Source organism: Trifolium pratense, linkage group LG7, assembly GCF_020283565.1.
Source record: "Trifolium pratense cultivar HEN17-A07 linkage group LG7, ARS_RC_1.1, whole genome shotgun sequence".
In the NCBI taxonomy this organism is placed as follows: Eukaryota; Viridiplantae; Streptophyta; class Magnoliopsida; order Fabales; family Fabaceae; genus Trifolium; species Trifolium pratense.
In genome coordinates this window covers 15,267,838-15,287,093 of record NC_060065.1, presented here as the reverse complement: position 1 = coordinate 15,287,093, position 19,256 = coordinate 15,267,838, and the positions used below count along the sequence as shown (strand labels likewise).

At 31.1% G+C, this 19,256-nt stretch overlaps 1 protein-coding gene and 1 pseudogene across 1 annotated transcript; one reads left to right on the top strand and one right to left on the bottom strand.

Moving 5' to 3' along the window:
- Positions 1-6,802: 6,802 nt before the first annotated feature.
- Positions 6,803-10,775, bottom strand: LOC123896763 (annotated as a pseudogene).
- A 2,385-nt stretch (positions 10,776-13,160) lies between these two features.
- LOC123895939 (F-box protein At4g22280-like) lies at positions 13,161-14,412 on the top strand. The gene is made up of 2 exons (XM_045946404.1): positions 13,161-14,100; positions 14,267-14,412. The coding sequence occupies exons 1-2, from the start codon at positions 13,161-13,163 to the stop codon at positions 14,410-14,412; spliced, it is 1,086 nt and encodes a 361-aa protein (XP_045802360.1).
- Positions 14,413-19,256: the final 4,844 nt, after the last annotated feature.

Sequence of the window (19,256 nt, the reverse complement as noted above, 5' to 3'; positions counted from 1 at the left end):
AAAACAATACTTGTAAATATATATTATTATCTTTTTTAAAACAATACAGTAATTTTTTAAAATTTTATTATCTTTTTTTTTTATATAAGATTTTAAAATTTTATTATAAAAAAATTAAAATTTTAATATATGTTTCTCTTTTTTATAATAAATTTAGTTTAAAGAGAATAAATGAGTTTCGGTGTGAACTTTTCATAATACCAACAATATCCTTGATTCTTTTAGTAGCAACAAAAATATTTTATTAACAAACTCACCATAACATAAGACACATCTTTTTTTTTTAGCATAAATTTTTTTATTAACAAACTTACCATAACATAAGACATTTTTTTTGGACATAAGTTAGACACATGCAAACACGGAACACGCTTGTCTGGCCCGCTAGTAAATATATAAATTTGATTATAATTATCAATGATAAATTATTCAATTTTTTATGTATTCGTCACAAATAATGGTTCAGTGTATATCTATCTATACTTCTATACTATATATAAAGAAAATACATGAATTTTGGTGTGGACTTTTCATAATACCAACAATACCGTTGATTTTTTTTAGTAGTAACAAAAATCTTTTATTAACAAACTCATCATATTATAAGACACATCTTGTTTTTTTAGCAGCAAAAATCTCTTATTAACAAACTGACCATAGCATAAGACATATTTTTTTTGAGCATAAGTTAGACACGCTTCTACCTGACCCGCTAGTTTTTTAATAAGAAAAATTAGAAATTTGATTGGGAATATTTTTGATAATTTAGTAAATTTGATAGTAATTAACTTTTATATTGTATTATTATTATTATATTATTATTTTTAATAGTTAATAGTATATTGTTTATGTTTTTTTTATATGAAAAATATTGTTTATGTTTCAATTTTTATATTCTTATAATCTATTTTATTTTTATTTTTAAGTATATAATCTGTTTATTGTATTCATCTTTTATTTTATGTTTTTTTTTTTCAAATTTTTTTAGTGAAATTGTTGAGTTCATCGTATTCGTCTATTTTGTTGTTATTTTTATGAATATAGATTATTTTGTTTTGATCCAATCTATAATCAGTTTTGTTTCTATTTTTAAGCATATCATTTTTTTATTTATCTTATATTCTTTATATATATAAGGGGTCGGCCCGGTCCGGCCCGTTAACTTCATGGCCCGGCTCGCTTAGCCCGGCCCGATAAGTAAAAGCCTACAAGGCCCGATGGGCGGCCCACTAATTTTCATAGAATTTTTTTTTTGAAAAAAAAAAAACATATTCTACTAAATTTATGTTATATTTCTCAACTAAATCTTCAAGAAAGTAATTCGTATCCCTATATTTTCTCAAATAATCTCTCAAACAACAATATCTTTCTCTTTATCCTCATCAAACAAACAAACAAATCTCTAACAAATAATCTCATTCTAATCCAATAAGTTTTTTGTCATATTATTATTATTATTACTATTATTATTACTACAAAAAAAAAATCCAAGTTTTATATCTTACATTCATCCATTGTAATATAAGTAAAAAAAAACAAAAATATAGAAAGAATATAAAATAAATACAATAAAAAGATGATAGGCATAAAATAACCATATTCCAAGTTTTATATCATTCGTTGTAATTGCACAAAAAAAATTAAAAAAAAATATAAAAAGATGATATGCTTAAAAATAGGAATAAAACAGATTATAGATAGGAACAAAACACAAATAATAACAATAAAACAACAAAAAAAATAAAAAAAATTATATATGAATTTATGCATAAAAATAGGACCAAAATATAACAATAAAAAGATTATAAAAATTTTTAAAATAATTTTTTTAATTCTTTAAGAGGCCGGCCCAGAAGTCTATGGGCCGGCCCATGACAAAGCCTGATCCGATAAGGTCTGGCCCGATAAGGCCCGACCCTCTTTTTATGAAGCCCGACTCGTATAAAAGGATAGGGCTAATGGGTCGGCCCGATAGCCCGACTCTTTTTATCTTATATTTTTTCTTTCTATTTTTTTAAATTTTTTTGTGAGATTACAATAAAGATATAAAACTTGCAACGTGGTTAAAAGCAATAAGGATAAATAAGTAATTTTGGTGGTAATTGATTTTAATATATTAGTAAAATAGATATATGTTTCTCTTTACCCGTCTACCTACACGACAACATTTCATAAAGGTCTATGTAGGGTGGCGGCAAAGCTGGGAACCCGTCTACCTGTTCCGTTTAAGACAGTGTCAAAACTGAGGCGCGGTAGAATGGGTCAACTTAGGTGTGCGGGTTCAAAACTCCACCCTGCTTCAGTTTATTGACAGGTTGACAAGTTGACGGGTCACACCGTCAAAAATTTATTTATTTATTTTTACAATTTGATTTACTACATAATTTATAAAAAAAAAATTAATCATTACCAAAGAGACCGACAAAAGATATTTTTTAACTTCGCATAATAGAATTACAAAAGTCTTAATGTTAATGTCATATTCTTCAACATAAACAAAACCCATCCCTCGATCTGGGTTCACACATCTGATTTCTGGTTTTAATGGTGTTATTCGTTGTGTTGGATTCATTTTCTCTTTGTTTCTCTGATGCTCTAGATTTGTTGAGATCTGCAGATCTCGAGGCGTAAGTTTTCCTCCACTCCAATACCAGGTGCTTATCCGTTTCAGTCCTTGTGACTGTTCTCGGACTGTTTGGCGACTCGAAAGAGCTTTGATGCTTGCTGATTCGTTCAGGGAGTTGTTGACTTGTTTGTACGTGGTTCTAGATTCCGTGTTGGCGGTCGTTTCATTCGCCTGTTTAATCATGGATGCTCGCTGCAGATTTCCACACTTTTCTCCTTTTTTTGTAACTTGGTTTTGTGCCCGTACACGGGTTCGCTGTGTTACGCTAGAGAAGAGTGTTTATCAGTTACGTTTGATTTAGGATTGTTTTTGATTTATCATGATGTGTTTTTATACCTGGGTTAGGTCTAATGTCCCCTAATATCTCTTTGTTTTATTTAACATATTTTTCTTTTTGGCTAAAAAAAAAAACAACTTAACTAAAAATAGTAACACCAAAAGGAAGAAAACCTAGTTTTTTTGGAAGAGTATATGAAACAATACTTCCAAAAACCGAAGTGAGAAATAAAATAAATAAATAAAAAGCTCGCAGGCAAAACCTGCCCCGACATTGCCTCTTTTTTAAGCGGGTTAGGTGGGACGGGTCAACTTAAGGTATTGAGCCAAAAAACTCAGTCGGGCCAACTAAAAATGGTGGGTCAAACGGGTCGCTCCAATGGGTTTAAATCAAGTCGAGTCGAATTGTCCATAACTCAAGTTCGAATAATTTATTTAACGAGTTTAATTTTCAACTCAAGTTTGACTCATTTGGTTCATGAGCCAAGTTCAACGAATTAATTACCGAATCGAATCTCAAACTATTATTGAGTTGGTTCGATTGATTGCAAAGTAAACAAGAAGGTAAAGAGGAATAAAATAAAACATGGTTTTTCTATGGGAGCTTCTATGGTGCATTCCAGTTTTGGACTGTTTTGGTGCAGTCCATATTGACCAATAGAATACCAACTTATGCCACATCAGCGCAAGTCCATGGTGAACCCTGTGAAACTTTTATTTATTGCACATCAGTCCCTTATTAAGTTAATATTAAGTATATATTATATTGCAATTTTTTTTCTTTTAGAAGCATCATATTTTATTAGAAATCACCTTGGTACAAGATATACACAGGAAAAAACAAGCAGGTAACAAAAAATCTGCGACAATTACAAAAACTAGCACCTCAACACCAAGCCAAATCTTAAATAAATCAAACCTCAACACCCAACTTTGTTGTATACCATTCATTTCTATTCAACTTTGCTGTATAATACCAGAAAATCTTAAATTCCATAAGATTTCAAACTCAAAATTCCAATCTCAGGATTCATTGTTTCCAGAAAATTTTATCAAACTCATAAGATTTTGAAACAGAGTAATAAAATCGAGTATTATTAATGGATTTGATTCATCTAAATCGAATAGTATTAGTGGTGGAATATGCGGCGGTGGCAAGATCTCGTTTTGAAGTTTCTAAAAATTTTAAGTATAGGTATTTTGTTTTAGATCATTTAAATGAAAATTAAAATCATAAATATATTTCAAATCGTTTTTGTGATGTTTCTGGGTGATTAATCGTTATTCTCGACGTTTAAATGACCATAAATCGTCGGGTTTTACACTATGCACTACATAATTATATATTTCGGTTTATCCGGCTGTAATATTATTTTTTTGGTTGATGTAATAATTTTTATTATATGAATTAAAATTATTTGCTTACAGTATATGAATTTTATAATTTTTAAGTCATTAACTTCAACTAGAGTATAACTCATTAGGGTTAATAGTACTTCATTTGAACTTGAGTATAATCTTTTAGATAAATATTAGGGTTAACGGTGCTTCATTTGAATTGGAGTATAATCTTAAGCCTAACTACACTTTATTTTAAAATTTTCAGTTATTTTTATAATTTTTAAGTCATTAACTTCTACCGGAGTAAAACACTCAATTAAAGACTGAGTTAGTAGTGCTTTAGTTGAACCAGATTACAATCTTAAGTCAAATAATAAGGTTAATAGTGTTTCAGTTGAAACAAAGTATAATCTTGAGTCAAATTATGCTTTATTTTTAAATTTTAATTTGTTTTTATAATTTGTTTTAATTATCACAAATCACAATTAAAATTAATATCAATTTAAACATTGGGGTAATTTTAAAACTTTTAATATGTTAGGGACTTAGTTGAAATATTAATAGATGTAAGGATACATGATAAGTACCATATATATTGTTGTACCATATAATTCAAAGTTAGTCAACACTGTATCCTCATTGGTCAGATTAGGAATGTATCAAAACATTCCAACTAAGGAATGTAACGTAGAATTTTCCTTTTTCTATACTGGATTACTACATACCCAACTAGTACGCTAGTTTAGTCCACCCATGCAGAGTGATTTTGTCTCCTATACCCGAGAAGGACTTCATCAATTATAATCACCCCATTACAATCACTAGAATATAGATAGATTTCCGATTTTGTTTTCCAAAAGTCGCTATTTTTTTTTTACAACAATATCCTAGTTTGTCAAACAATTGCTTTAATGTCCTATTTTTTGGACAGAATCTGTTACGTCAGTACTACCGTAGGTGACGCCACTGCCGCTTCCACCATCCATGTGCAGATGGTGACACCGGCAGTGTCGCCATGGACACACCTGCTTTTTTCTTTTCTTTTCCCGTTTCTCTTTCTTCTTCATTCTTCTTCTCCACCCACAATCTGTTTGGTTCTCTATCTTTTTCACCTTAAAAATCTGATATTCGAGTGTTCGATTGGAGTTATTACTCTTTTGTTCTTCTTGGTTTCTCCTGGAATCCATGGAGAAGAAGAATGAAGAAGAAAGAGAAAACGAAAAAAGAAAAGAAAAAAAAAGCAGGTGTGTTGGCAATGTCGCCATCTGCACATGAATGGTGGAAGAGAATGTGTCGCCACCTGATGTAGTACTGACGTACAGATTCTGTCCAAAAAGTAGGACATTACATTACATCAATTGTTTGGCAAAATAGGACATTGTTGTAAAAAAAATATTTTTAAGGACTTTTGGCAAAAAAAAAATCTAGATTTCCTATCTCAGACTACTAGAGGATTTCCTGCCTCACACGATAAGTTGTTGCCACTAATGAATGACTTGCACAAAGTTTGAATTTGTATTACGGTGATACAAAGCATGTTATAGGATACAAACGTTTGTATCAATGATTTTATTAAAAAAAAAAAATGATTTTATTAAAAGAACATTGATATATAAAAAGGAAGGAAAACAATCGAAGCATTCACAAAACAAGGTTTGCACTTTGCATTACCTAAACAAGCAACAAACTATGAAATGTAGTACCTGTTTCGTTTCAAGTTAACATGCCTTAAACGCACGTCCAACCCTCCAAACGTGATTCCAATAAAACATAGAGATGTTTGGATCTCATTTTATAAAGTGATTCAATTAATTGGAAGTGCTTCTACTTGAAGCTCCATTTCATAGCTTCTACGTTTAGTGAATCGATTCTATATAAAATAAATTTGATTTACCAATTTGCCCCTTTCACAAGTGTTGCAGTTCCACTATTTTTGTTTTACCCTTTCTCTTGCTGTTGGTAAAAAATGTTTAGCAATTCTTTTTACTAACCACCATTTGTTATGTTCATTTAGATCCATAATAATTTATTATTATGCTAATCTAATATTTTTTTAAGGGTATGATTTTATTTAAATATTATACTCTCCGATCATTTTTATAAGGAACACTTTGATTTTTTTCTTTTTATAAAAAATACTCTTTAAATTTATTTTTTATTAAATAGAGAATTTCATTTGTATCTTTATTAAATAAAAACAAATAATTTATTTCAATTTTAATGCATTAATTAAATAGACATATTTCTCATGCTACTCCAAGGTTAGTTTTGGAATAAAACATAAAACTTTAGAATTATTAACGAGAAAAATTAGTTTCCTTAGTCTATGTGATTTTTTCAAAATGTTTCTTATAAAAATGATCGGAGAGAGTATTTACTAAGTAATTTTGTTTTATGTTTCTATAAAAAAACACATATTAAAACTCAATTTGGTAATTGTGTTTCCAAAAGCAATTTTGATTCAAATTATCCAAACAACTTAAAATGTTGAGAATCACTTTTCATGAATGCATCCAAACATAAATCAATTCTGTTAAACTCACTTTTAACCAAACTCAATTCTGTCAAACTCAATTCTGTCAAACTCAATTATTTCCGCCGCTTAACCAAACACACACGTAATATATCTACAAGTCTTGCTCTCAAAACTCATCTTGGTTCCATGAGTGACTCTGTCATAACATTCAAAGAAAAGGTTTCATCTATGACCCTAGAGAGTCTTGAATTATCAATACCTCTCACATTTTGAAATGCTGGTGACTTAGGATAAGGAAGGGATACAGTGTCGTTGCCGATCATTGATACTACATCAGACATGGTAGGCCTATCTGCTGGATTTTGTTGTACACACAGAAGTCCTATGTTTACGTATCTTGGCACTAAATGCTTGCTGTAAGTATCAGTTAAAGCTGAATCCATCAGGTTCATTCCCGAATTGCTTATCCATAGATCCCAAGCCTTCGATATTCGGTAAAACAAAAATTATTATTAAATTTACAATTTATAAGATTGTTTTCAATTTTGCAAATGAAGAGCAGTTATGTGGAAAATAGAAACATACATAACCAAGGAGATTCAAGGAGTTTGTTTGAAAGAATCTGGTATTCTTCTTGCCACTTACAATCTCCAACAAAAGGACCCCAAAGCTAAACACGTCGGATTTAATTGAGAAAAGGCCTTCCATTGCATATTCAGGGGACATGTAACCACTGAAATCCAATAACAGAAATATTATTTATTGATTGATCATACTTCATACATCCGAAAATTTGAATTTACAGGCAGAAAATACGATTTATTTGTGGGACTTACTAAGTTCCAACTATTCGATTTGTATTTGCTTGAACTTCATTTGCACTAAATATTCTCGCCATCCCAAAATCTGATATTTTAGGATTCATGTTGATGTCTAACAATATGTTGCTAGCTTTTAAATCTCGGTGAATGATGCGAAATCGAGAATATTGATGAAGGTAAAGGAGTCCTTGAGCAATTCCTTCAATTATCCGAACTCGTGTTCTCCAATCTAGGATGCTTCTTTTTGTGGCATCTGTTTGCATCAAAATGATTTCCAAATCAAATAGAAGAATGCAGCATATTTAGGAGAAAAATTAGACTAAAAATTAAAGTACATACCAAATAGAAAACAATCCAAGCTTTTATTAGGCATAAATTCATAAATAAGCATCTTTTCATCTCGCTCGATGCAGCAGCCCAAAAGTCTAACAAGATTATTGTGTTGGAGTTTTGCAATCAACGTTGCTTCATTTCTCAACTCCTCCCATCCTTGACCTGATCTTCGAGATAGTCTTTTTACAGCAACCTCATCTCCATTCAATAATTTACCCTGGATTATATTTTTAGTGTATAAAAGTAAAATAGCAGCACAAATGTAAAAATTGGATTCAACAAAACTACATCGATAACATTCTAATAGAGTGTAACTATTTATTATAATTGATGAAATATTGCTGCCGATCATGCCTTGTAAACAGGTCCAAAGCCACCCTCCCCAAGCTTATTTGCATCTGAAAAGTTATTAGTAGCTGCTGAAACACTCACAAAACTGAATAATGGCAATTTGACTTCCTTCTTCTTAAGTTTCGCACCCTTGTCTTCTTTAAAAAACACCGAGTTTTTAACGCTCATGCCTACTTCAAAATGCAGCAAGTCATCCCCTACAAATGAAAGTGAGCTGGTGGATGATATACTGATAAGTTATCTAACTTTAACTTGTTTCTGATAAATACACTAACGAGTTAGTTACAATGCAAACTAGATTATTTATTACCTTCCTTTCTTAGAGTTTTAGTCCGGAAAAAGAATAGGCACAGTAGTAAAAGCATTATAAGAATTGAGATCGGTATAACAATTAGAAGTAGATTTCTCTTCCTGCTTCTATGTTTGTCAACCGCTTTCGTTGTATTAGAATCTGCAAAACAAAATTGTCAATTAACCCGTCCAATGATTGCATTTACTTTGGGTCTCCGTGTGTATGATATATTTTCGTCAGAATAAACTATCAATTTAGTCCATATACTATCACTCTCTCTGACCAATTTAGTCCCTATAAATATACACACATAACATATCATATGTAAGTGATGGGTAGAGGGTGAGGGCTCTATCAAGTCCCTTACCGGTGTACTGCTTAAATCCACCGTTAGATTTAATAAACGCATATGATCTCATAATTCATGATCACACTAGATTCAAACTAAAGTATAAAATATATCCTGAATTTATTCTTTGCTTTTAAAACTTTAGAAACTAAATTGACTGGTTCTATGTAGTTTAGGTACTATACTATTTATTAAAGAGTGCTAGTTTACAAGGGTCTAAATTTGAAGATGTATTTGTTTTGGGAAATTCTATGGTACACCCATCAAATTTCAATGTACCGGTACAATAGATAACTCTATATATCCTAACAACTTAAGCTTTTGGGATAATCGGTTATTTGACATGATATCAGAGCCTCTATGACTAAGTGGTCTAGAGTTCGATCCCCGCTTCCCTCACTTTCTAATTAAAAAGTGGAATTTAAGCATATGTAAGGTGGACTTATGCATTATTCACGCTTTCAAGCCCAAGTGGGCTCTTGCGTGAGGGGGCGTGTTAGCAATAATATAAAACCATTGATGCGGTTATTTGACAGTTTTCATTAAGATAGCTCAAAAAAGGGAACTGGGGAAAAAGAAAGGAGGTTCTTTCAACTTACATGCTGTAACAAATTCCGAAGCAGCAAGTCTGAGATAAAAAGCTGGATGATTATTATTACCATTTTCAATATCACTCGAGATGTTCTTCAGACTCAATATACTATCATACCACAACATGCAGTAACTATTAAAATAATAAGAGTAAGCAATACAAGAGCAATTTTTTACACAAGTGCTTTCACATCTTTCTGTCGAATCCATCTTCAGCCTCATTTCATCTGGAGGTAATTCCATTTTATCAAAGCGTAGGAATTGATCGTTACTATTACTGCTTATGTTGTGGCACAACAACTCTGTCTTCCTCACACAGCCAGCATACCTTCTTCCCTTCCCCTTGCTCTGTTGAAACTCATTGTAGCGTAAGGATCCATCCACGGGTTCAAAACCTTTCAAACAGTGACAAGGATCAAGAGCTTGCGGATCACAAAGGGAAAAAAGTCCACACGTAATATTGTTTCCACACGTAGAATATGACTGTACAGAAACCCAACGCATATTTTCCTCTGACCAATACTGGTAATTAAGATCCCCAGACACTTCCAATACCAACCGGGAATTTCTATCATCTAGTAGAGTATAATAGTCCTTAATTTTGTTCAATTCCAAACCTGCTCGATGAATGGGACGATTGTTGATAGTTAGTCTCTTAAGAACAGCACCATACTTGAGAGTAAATTGTCCGGGGGAAGGGTCGTCTGCACTTGTCCATGAATTGATTGACCAGCTGTTTCCTAAAGCCAGTCCATTTCCAGCAAGAATGGTATCTGTGGGATTATCAAAACTGTCCCAGAGAATCGCTTGGTTCGAATTGTTCTGCAGTCGCAGGCTTCCAGAATCAAAGAGCGCCATGTAGGTAATATTATTGTTGTTGTCTGTAACACTTGTTACATGATATGTGATCTGTCCGTCTATAATGACAATGTTACCATCAGCAGGGTTAATAGTAAGTGCCGCTGAGGTAGTTTGAAATGCATAATCTCTGTTTGCAACCCACACAATCTTGACATTTGGAACTTTTTTAAACCATATACCAACGTAGTACTTGGTGGAGTTGTCTTTGATTCTGGTAAAAAATCCCAGTTCGTAGCTTCCACCCTTGGAAACAATTGTGTCTGAGATTCCGATCGATTGACCGATTTGTAGGAGTTCTCTGTATGTAGTTGCATTCACACAAAACAAACTCAACCAATAAAATATGAACATTAGCAAGTAATCAAGGACAGAACTTTGTGCCATGTTAATTAGTCCACAATCCTATTTTCAAAATCTTACACATAATATGTTCACATGATTTATTTGTTTGAGAAGACTTTGAAAACCAATAACGTGATCCAAGCAAATTCATTATACCATACGTACGAAGAAAATTCAACAGAAGAAAATTCGGTCCCATGGACTTATTCATTCATTCATGAGATCAATCCATCAATCATGGATTAATTAATTCATTTAAGAAGCGTTTACTTTTTTTTTTTTTTCGGTTGATAAAATATACTTCATCCGTCCCAAATTATAAGAGAAAAAAAACTTAATTTCTTTGTCCCAAATTATAAGAAAAAAACCAAAATTTCTCTTTCTAAGAATTATTTCTACTCATTCTCATAAAATTGAATGTAGATTGAATTTAATTTTCTCTATCTCTACTTTTATCAATAAGAAATAACCAATGAAAATTATTTGTATATATTCCCATGAAACTTATTTCAAGAAAAATACAAAAATAAATACACTCCAAATTATTATGTTTTGGTTTTTCTTAATAAATGTGATTTTTGTTTTTTCCCATATAATTTGAGACGGAGGGATTAAATCGCCTTTACTTCTATGTCGTCTGTGTCCACTTTTTCTATTATGCTAACATGTGTAAAATATTAAAAAGAAAAAGAAAAAAGTGTAAAATATTATTCTAAGTTTTTCATCCATCCGTTTAATTTCTTATTAATAGAATAGTTATATTTTGAAAAATAACAAATTAACTCACGTAAAGACTTCGAATCCAACGCGATCCAACGCGAAACTCCTTAAATGACAAAATGAGGACAGAATATCTATGATTGTATTCCTTATGTCCCAAAATATAAGTAAAAGTTGGCCAACAAAAGTAAATGTATTTGGTGCAAATCTTTAACCAAATACGTCAAGTTTCTTTGACTCGTTTTTCCTTATATTTTGGGATGGAGTGAGTAGTTGGCACCGACCATATCCTGATATCCATATTAGATGTTTTGAAAAAGAAAAAAAAAACACATGTCAATTTGAAATATTCTTCTCACAACCACCCATAATATAATACAAATATTTGTTCATGCCACTAATTTCTTCACCATCTTCATTGCAAGTACTTTTGGATTGCAATTGTGGTTCATGCCACTATTTTCTTCACCATCTTCATTGCAAGTGCTTTTGGATTGCAATTTTGTACTGATCGTGTATTTTTTTTGTTTTTTTTACCACCAATTTAAATCTGGTTCGAGGGTCAATTCTGGCATTAAGTGATTCTGGCCCCTCTCGATCGCAGTTGCGGAGGATCGAACCATGGTCTTCCCTACCAAGTTTAACGTCAATCACCACTGAACCAACTAACGATTGACTTATTGATAGTGTATTTTAAACAAACAACCTATGGGACCAATCGTTAGTCGGTTAAATGGTAATTGACGTTGAACTTAGTAGAAAGGACCACGGTTCGATCCCCGCAACTGTGATTAGAAGGGGACTGAAACCACTTGATACCAAAACCGACTCTCAAACCCGATTAAACTGGTGGTGAAAGTCGAAAAATAAAAACACTCCATATAGCAGATGGAGGCGAAGCCTACTTTTTCCTCATGTCTAGATGCTCTTCGCCTTATAAAAAAATTTGAAAACTAATTTCAAGAAAATATATATATGTAATTGTTTTATAAAGGTTATCCTGGTTAAAAATAAAAAACATTATTTATAATGGTAAATAATGCTATAATGTTTCTGACATCATGTCTACACTAAACGCATAAAGATAAATGTTTATTCTATCACCATCCTACGTATTTAGCTTCTTATTCATGTCCATGTCATATCTTTAGCCCGTCATTATTCTATCATAATTAAAATAATTTTTTTTTGAAGCATAAAAATAAAATAGTTGAAAGTTAAAAAGAAATAAAAATCTTAAATACTTAAAAAAAAATACTTGTACTTGTACGTAGGAGAACGAAGCAAAACAAATAAGGAAATATTTGGAGGATGACATTATATTTGATCGACATCATCATCCAATCCTAAAAATTAATGATTATATTTTTTCCTTTCCTTATTTATAAAGATTTGATTTTGTTAATTTTTTTTTGTTAAAGAGATTTGGTTTTATTAATTACTACACTATTAATTATTTGTAATTTTTTTAATATTTTAATTATTTCTAATTATATGATTGATTGTGCCTAATCATTAATGCTTAGGTGAAGACTCATCTAAGAATTTCTCTCGATCGACATCATCATCCAATCTTAAAAATTAATGATTATATTTTTTGTCCGAATCATTCAATCCTATTTGAGATTTTGGCTGTCTATTTGGAGATTTATGCACAAAATATGTAAGGAGGGATTTTGCACAATTGCGTATTATTTATTTCTCACTTTGTTTTTATTTTTATGGAAAAAACTTGCAGCCGCACACACAATTGCTTGTTCTGACTCTCAAGTATCAAGACAATGAAAATACGAAGAAGAAATAACAATGCAGATGAAAAGAAAGACAGACTTAGTGATTTATCCGATTGTGTTTTGCTTCACATATTGTCCATTTTGAACATCAAGGAAGCCGTTCAAACTTGCATTCTCTCCACGAGATGGAAGAATCTCTGGAAGCAACTTTCCATTCTTTCATTGAATTCTAGCCAATTCAAAACTCTTGGATGTTTCAACAAATTTGTGTCTCGGCTTTTGTCTCTACGGGACAAGAGAACCGCGGTGCAAGCTCTCAATTTTAACAGTCAAGGTATCATGCAGTCTAGTTTACTCAATAGAATTTTCAAATACGCTGTTTCACATCATATCCAACAATTAAATATATCTTCCGCTTGTTATATTGAACACTTTTCACTTTGTTACCTTTCGTCGCTCTCATGTCACACTTTAATGTCTCTTAACCTTTCTGCAAACAATGTTATTGATCGTCAACGACCAATATTTCCCAATTCTCTGTATTTGCCGGCGCTAACCAGCTTGTGTCTAAAGGGCTTTGCCTTTTGTGGGTGTGGCAGTGGTAATGATGGCCGTGCAGAGCCCTTTTCGACATTTAACAACTTGAATACTTTGACCATTTACTCATTCGAAATTCTTGATGAACAACTCTTCGTATCAAATGCCACACTTGTTAATTTAACAATAAAATCATTTGATGATGACTATTGCAAACTCGAGTTATATACTCCAAGTCTTTGTAACTTTGATTTTAAGGGCAAACCTGTTCAAAAACTCGGTGGGAGCAATAGAAATCTCTCTTCTATCAAACATGTAAGTATTGATATACCAATGTGGTCAATTGATGAAAATTATCCTGCGGTTCTACTCAATTGGCTGACTGAGCTCGTTAATATGGAGTCATTGACGGTCTCTTTGTATATTCTTCAGGTACTTTGCTCAGTTTGCTGCATGTTTGGTTTAAGAAATTTTTTCCATTTTTATTTTAATTTTCACTTTTTACTACAACTTTTTCCTTAATAGACTTGTTTTTTTTTTAAAAAAAAAATATGACTTGCGTTAATTAAATTGAAAATAATTCACCATCATTGCTTAGATTCTCGACTCAGTTATAGGGAAGGTCGATTTCCCTTACTTATGTAACTTGAAGTCACTGAAAGTAAAAACATTGAACCCTACATGGATACCTGGTGGAGTTGTAAACTCTTTGCTTCAGAACACACCATCAGCAGAGTATAAAATCATAGATTTGTCAAGGTAAATGTGCATTCAGCTTTTAAACACAATTTTTTCTAATTTGGTTTTTGCCTCACTAATTGCTTTGCTTCCTTTTTATTATTGGTATCTGATTTACAACATATATATTGCCTCTAAATTTGGGTTTTGCAGATTCAGCTTGTTGGAGACTTGGAGCTTATTATATAATGAATTTTGAAGTGCATTAGTTTGCCAAGAGAAATCTTTCCCTAGCTAGATAGAATGTTTAAGATTTATTTATCCTCTCGCAACTTACTAAGTTATCATTTGTATTTTGTTTCATTAGGGATTTCTATTTTTCAACATTTTTAGGTATGTGTTTGATTCATTTACCTATCTAGTTATTTAGTTGTCTTAATTCTTATGTTTCATGATATCATTGTCAATAAAATGAGAAGAAAATTATTTGTTATTCATGCAATGCACAAGACTGTGATTACTAATTGATTTGAATTCAGTTAAGAGTCCTACACCTGATGTGAGGTGTGATGAACACGAGTTTATAAGCAGAGACAATTTTCACTTTACAAGTCGGTTTTGTAGGGTTGAGTTAGACTTAACTCTCAATTCTAAGAAATTCAATATGTTGTTTTCTCTTGCCTATAATTGTACAATACTACTAGCCATTTCAGTTGCGATTGAACGTGACTTAACTTTAGATATAAAACATGTTTATGAAAGATCACATGCATTCACCAAATTATATAAAGTCTGGTCTTATTTTCAGGGTTTTAAGAAAGATGTTTATGTTACAATTATATCAAAGAATATTTATATTCAATACAGATATAGATATTGTTTTAGAAGCCCGTTGAGGCTAATATAGTTTGGTTCAATAGGCGATGTTTGTCAATAGTTATATTACATTGCAGTGAATAGTTAGTTAATTTCACCGCCATTAGAACTATTCTTATAATTTGAAAAGGAAAAGTGAATGATATGTTTGTATACCAAGCACTAAAGGTTTTAAATTGCTGTCTGTATACAAAATTGTGGGTGTAGTAGCCTCCGCAACCGCATCATATACAATTGTGGTATAATTTTTATTCACGTGTACGGTCGCATTGTAACTACAACAGAAGCCGCATCACATAATTTCCGCCATGTTTGCTCAATGTTTTTCATGAAAAAAATAAAAAATTATGAACCACAAATCCAAATTTAACTTGCGTCAAATCTAATAAAAAAATCTTACTTTTAATAATATCTCAACCGTGTACTTTAAACACATTTGAATCGGTACTTATGGAATAAATAAAGACTCTGCAATGATGAGTAAATACTAATAGTGTTGTGGCATAGTGGTGTTTTTTTATATAGTTTGTGAAATTTAAAACTGATTTTACGCTGCAATAGTCGTATTACGTGTTGGAGTAACCATAATGACCGCAATCGCAATAACTACAAGTGTTACCGCATCCGCAACCACAATTTAACATCATATCTTCACCGGACGTGTTAAAAAATTTACAAACCACAAAATAATAGTTAGACTTATTTAGCAATATTTAGCACTGGAATTGGGTACTAGTTAGTTAGGATAATTGACTATGGCATTATCATAGTCGGATTAAAACCCAATACATTTAAAGCTCAAGGCATAAAACGCCAATTCATATTGACAAGCATGATATATAATTACTTAAGGATGCGTTTAATCCACTAAAAAATATGGCACTGGACATTACAGCTATGTTATACTGTATTTAATTGTAAAACTGTTTTAGGAACTGGACAAATCGGGAGGCAATGGACAAGACTTAATTGTAAAAATGTTTTAGGAACTGGACAAATCGGGAGGCAATGGACAAGACAAAAAAGATTTTGTCCTCCACTAAATCACAGCAAAACTTTTTGTCCCAAGTACAAATTGTCTAAGGGGGGTGTATTGGATTAGGATTTTGAAAGACAATTTTTGCATAAAAAAGTCTTGTGGATTTTAAAAGATTGTGCATGATTTTAATAACTTTTAGGATTTTAAAAGACTATTAAGATTTTTAATTTGAATTTCAATGGATTTATATGGTAAGATTTTATAGGATTTGGAAGACTTTATGGATTTATTGGATTTTAAAAGACATTGAATTTTAAATTAAATGCAGCAATTTTGTTTAAAAAAATCCCAATTTTTTCTCTTTTTTGTTAAAAAAATTGCAAATCATATTTACGCATGCATGATTTATATTTTATATTTGGTAGTGTAAAATATGAAAGAGCATATATATATATATTCATTGTTCTTTTGTAATTTGATCTTATTTAACTCCTCTTCAATGTATTATTAGTCAAAAAAGAATAAGAAAATATGAGACATAAGAGCAATTTAAACTTCTAAACTTTTGCATAGGTCATATAGGGAGAAGTTATTATACATAAGTGTAATCCTTATGCATGGTACATAAGTCAATAACATCCATTAGATTGAGCATCCACATGTAATAATCCTAGCCAATCTCAACTCACACACTCACACCTAATCTCACACCCCCCAAATTTCTCACGTACCCCCCAAATTACTCGCGCACCCCCAAATTTCTCGTGCACCCCCCAAATTTCTCATGCACCCCCATTTCTCGCGCACCCCCAAATTTCTAGCGCACCCCCCAAAATTTTTCACGCACCCCCAGATGACTTGTGCGCCCAATTTTTTTTTAACCCCCCATATTTCAAGCCTAAACCATTTTGCTGTGGGAATGGTTTCAAAAATATACACTCCAAAACCATTAAGTGCATAAGATGGTTTTGAAGTACAACCTATAATTAGAATCATAATTGTTTTTTTTTGTACAATTATAATCATTATTTAAAACCAGTTAAATGGTTTCAGATAGTTATACACTAAAACCATTTGTATTGTAAAATGGTTTTATGTGTGTTTTTATGGTTTCAAAAATTCTGGAAACCATTATGCTGGTTAAATGGTTTCAGATAGTTATACACTGAAACCATTTGTATTGTAAAATGGTTTTATGTGTGTTTTTATGGTTTTAAAAATTCTGGAAACCATTATGTTGGTTAAATGGTTTCAGATAGTTATACACTGAAACCATTTGTATTGTAAAATGGTTTTATGTGTGTTTATATGGTTTTAAAAATTCTGGAAACCATTATGTTGGTTAAATGGTTTCAAATCACAATTATTGTTTGTATTCTAATTATAGGGTTGTACTCTAAAACCATCTTATACACTTAATGGTTTTGGAGTGCATATCTCTGAAACCATTCCCACAACAAAATGGTTTAGGCTAGAAATGTGGAGGGGACCAAAAAAATAAAATTGGGGGGCAAAAGTCATATTGGGGGTGTGCGAGAAATTTTGGGGGTGCACAAGTAATTTGGGGGGTGCATGAGAAATTTGGGGTGTGCTAGTAATTTGGGGGGTGCACAAGTAATTTGGGGGGTGCACTAAGTAACTTATGCATGGTGCATAAGGATAGCTTATGTATAATAACCAATCCCGGTCATATACATTCAAATTATTTCTAATTTAGTTGAGACACATTTTTTTTTACAAAACATACCAAATCCATGGTTCAAAATGAAGGAAAACTTCCTATTAAATTGACGTGCTCCACAATCATCACACTGCAATGACCACATTTATTTCATAAAGCAATCTTTAAACTTCAGTCCTTAAAAAGGTGAAAAATGAATATTGAAAATAGAATAACATTCATATATATATATAAAAGATAAATATATATAGTGGTTGACTTACTTGTTGAGAATATATATAGACATAATTTGCTAAAATATTTATACATAGAAAACATACAAAATAATTTAAAGGGTAAATGATCATTTACCCCCCTGCAAAATAAGCAAATTTTCGTTTACCCCCCTATGCAGATTTTTTTTCTGTTTACCCCCCTGCAAAAAATAGATTCCCTCATTTTGCCCCCTAGGTGTACAGCAGGACATGTGACTGTGCAAATCTGCTGACGTGGCTTGTACACGTGGAAAAAATCATTTATATTTATTTTTTAAATTCCATGTCACATAATTTTTTTAAAAAAAAAATCCTACAAAAAAAAAACGAATTTTTTTTCCCAAAATTTAAAATAAAATTTCCTACAAATAATTTTTTTCCTACAAAATAAAAAAAAAATAAAAGATTTCGTACAAAAATAACTTTTTTTGCATAAATAAAAAATTAAATTTTCTTATTTTGTCCCCAAAATAAAGAATTTAACGATTTATTTTCAAATATCTTTTAATTAAAAAAAATAGAATCTTTATTTTTGTCTGCGTAATTTAGTGCTGCAGATATAGTACAAGCTAAGGTTGCTGCACAATTTAATATCACATAAGAATTGAAGCATAATTTTGCTTAATTTTTTTTGCTGCATAATTTAATATCACATATAATTTTGGTAGAAGAGGAAAACACAAATAAAACTTCTTCTTCTATTTTTTTTTAATTCAAAGAGATTAACAAAAAAACAATAAAGTTTTGTTTTTAAAAATTAAAGATTATGTTTTTTTTTTAATTTAAAGAGATTTGAAAATAAATCTTTAAAATATTTAATTTGGAAATAAACTTTATTTCGGAGTAAATCTTTATTTTGGGAGTAAAATAAGAAAATTCGTTTTTTTATTTTGGGAGGAATTTCTTTTTTAAATTCGTTTGTAGGATAACAAATATAATTTTTAAAATTTTGTAGGAAAAAAAATAATTTGTAGGATTTTTTTTTTATTTTGGGAAAAGAAAATAAGAAAATTGGTTTTTTTATTTTGTAGGAAAAAGAATTTATTTTTTATAAAAAAAAAAATCTGACGTGGAATTTTTTAAAAAAATATAAATGATTTTTTCCATGTGTACAAGCCACGTCAGCAGATTTGCACAGT

Excerpts from the sequence above, each read along its gene's own strand:
- LOC123895939 (XM_045946404.1), top strand. The coding sequence starts at position 13,161 with ATGAAAATACGAAGAAGAAATAACAATGCAGATGAAAAGAAAGACAGA. Across the intron at positions 14,101-14,266 it reads GGTACTTTGCTCAGTTTGCT|GGAAGGTCGATTTCCCTTAC; the intron begins GCATGTTTGGTT and ends ACTCAGTTATAG.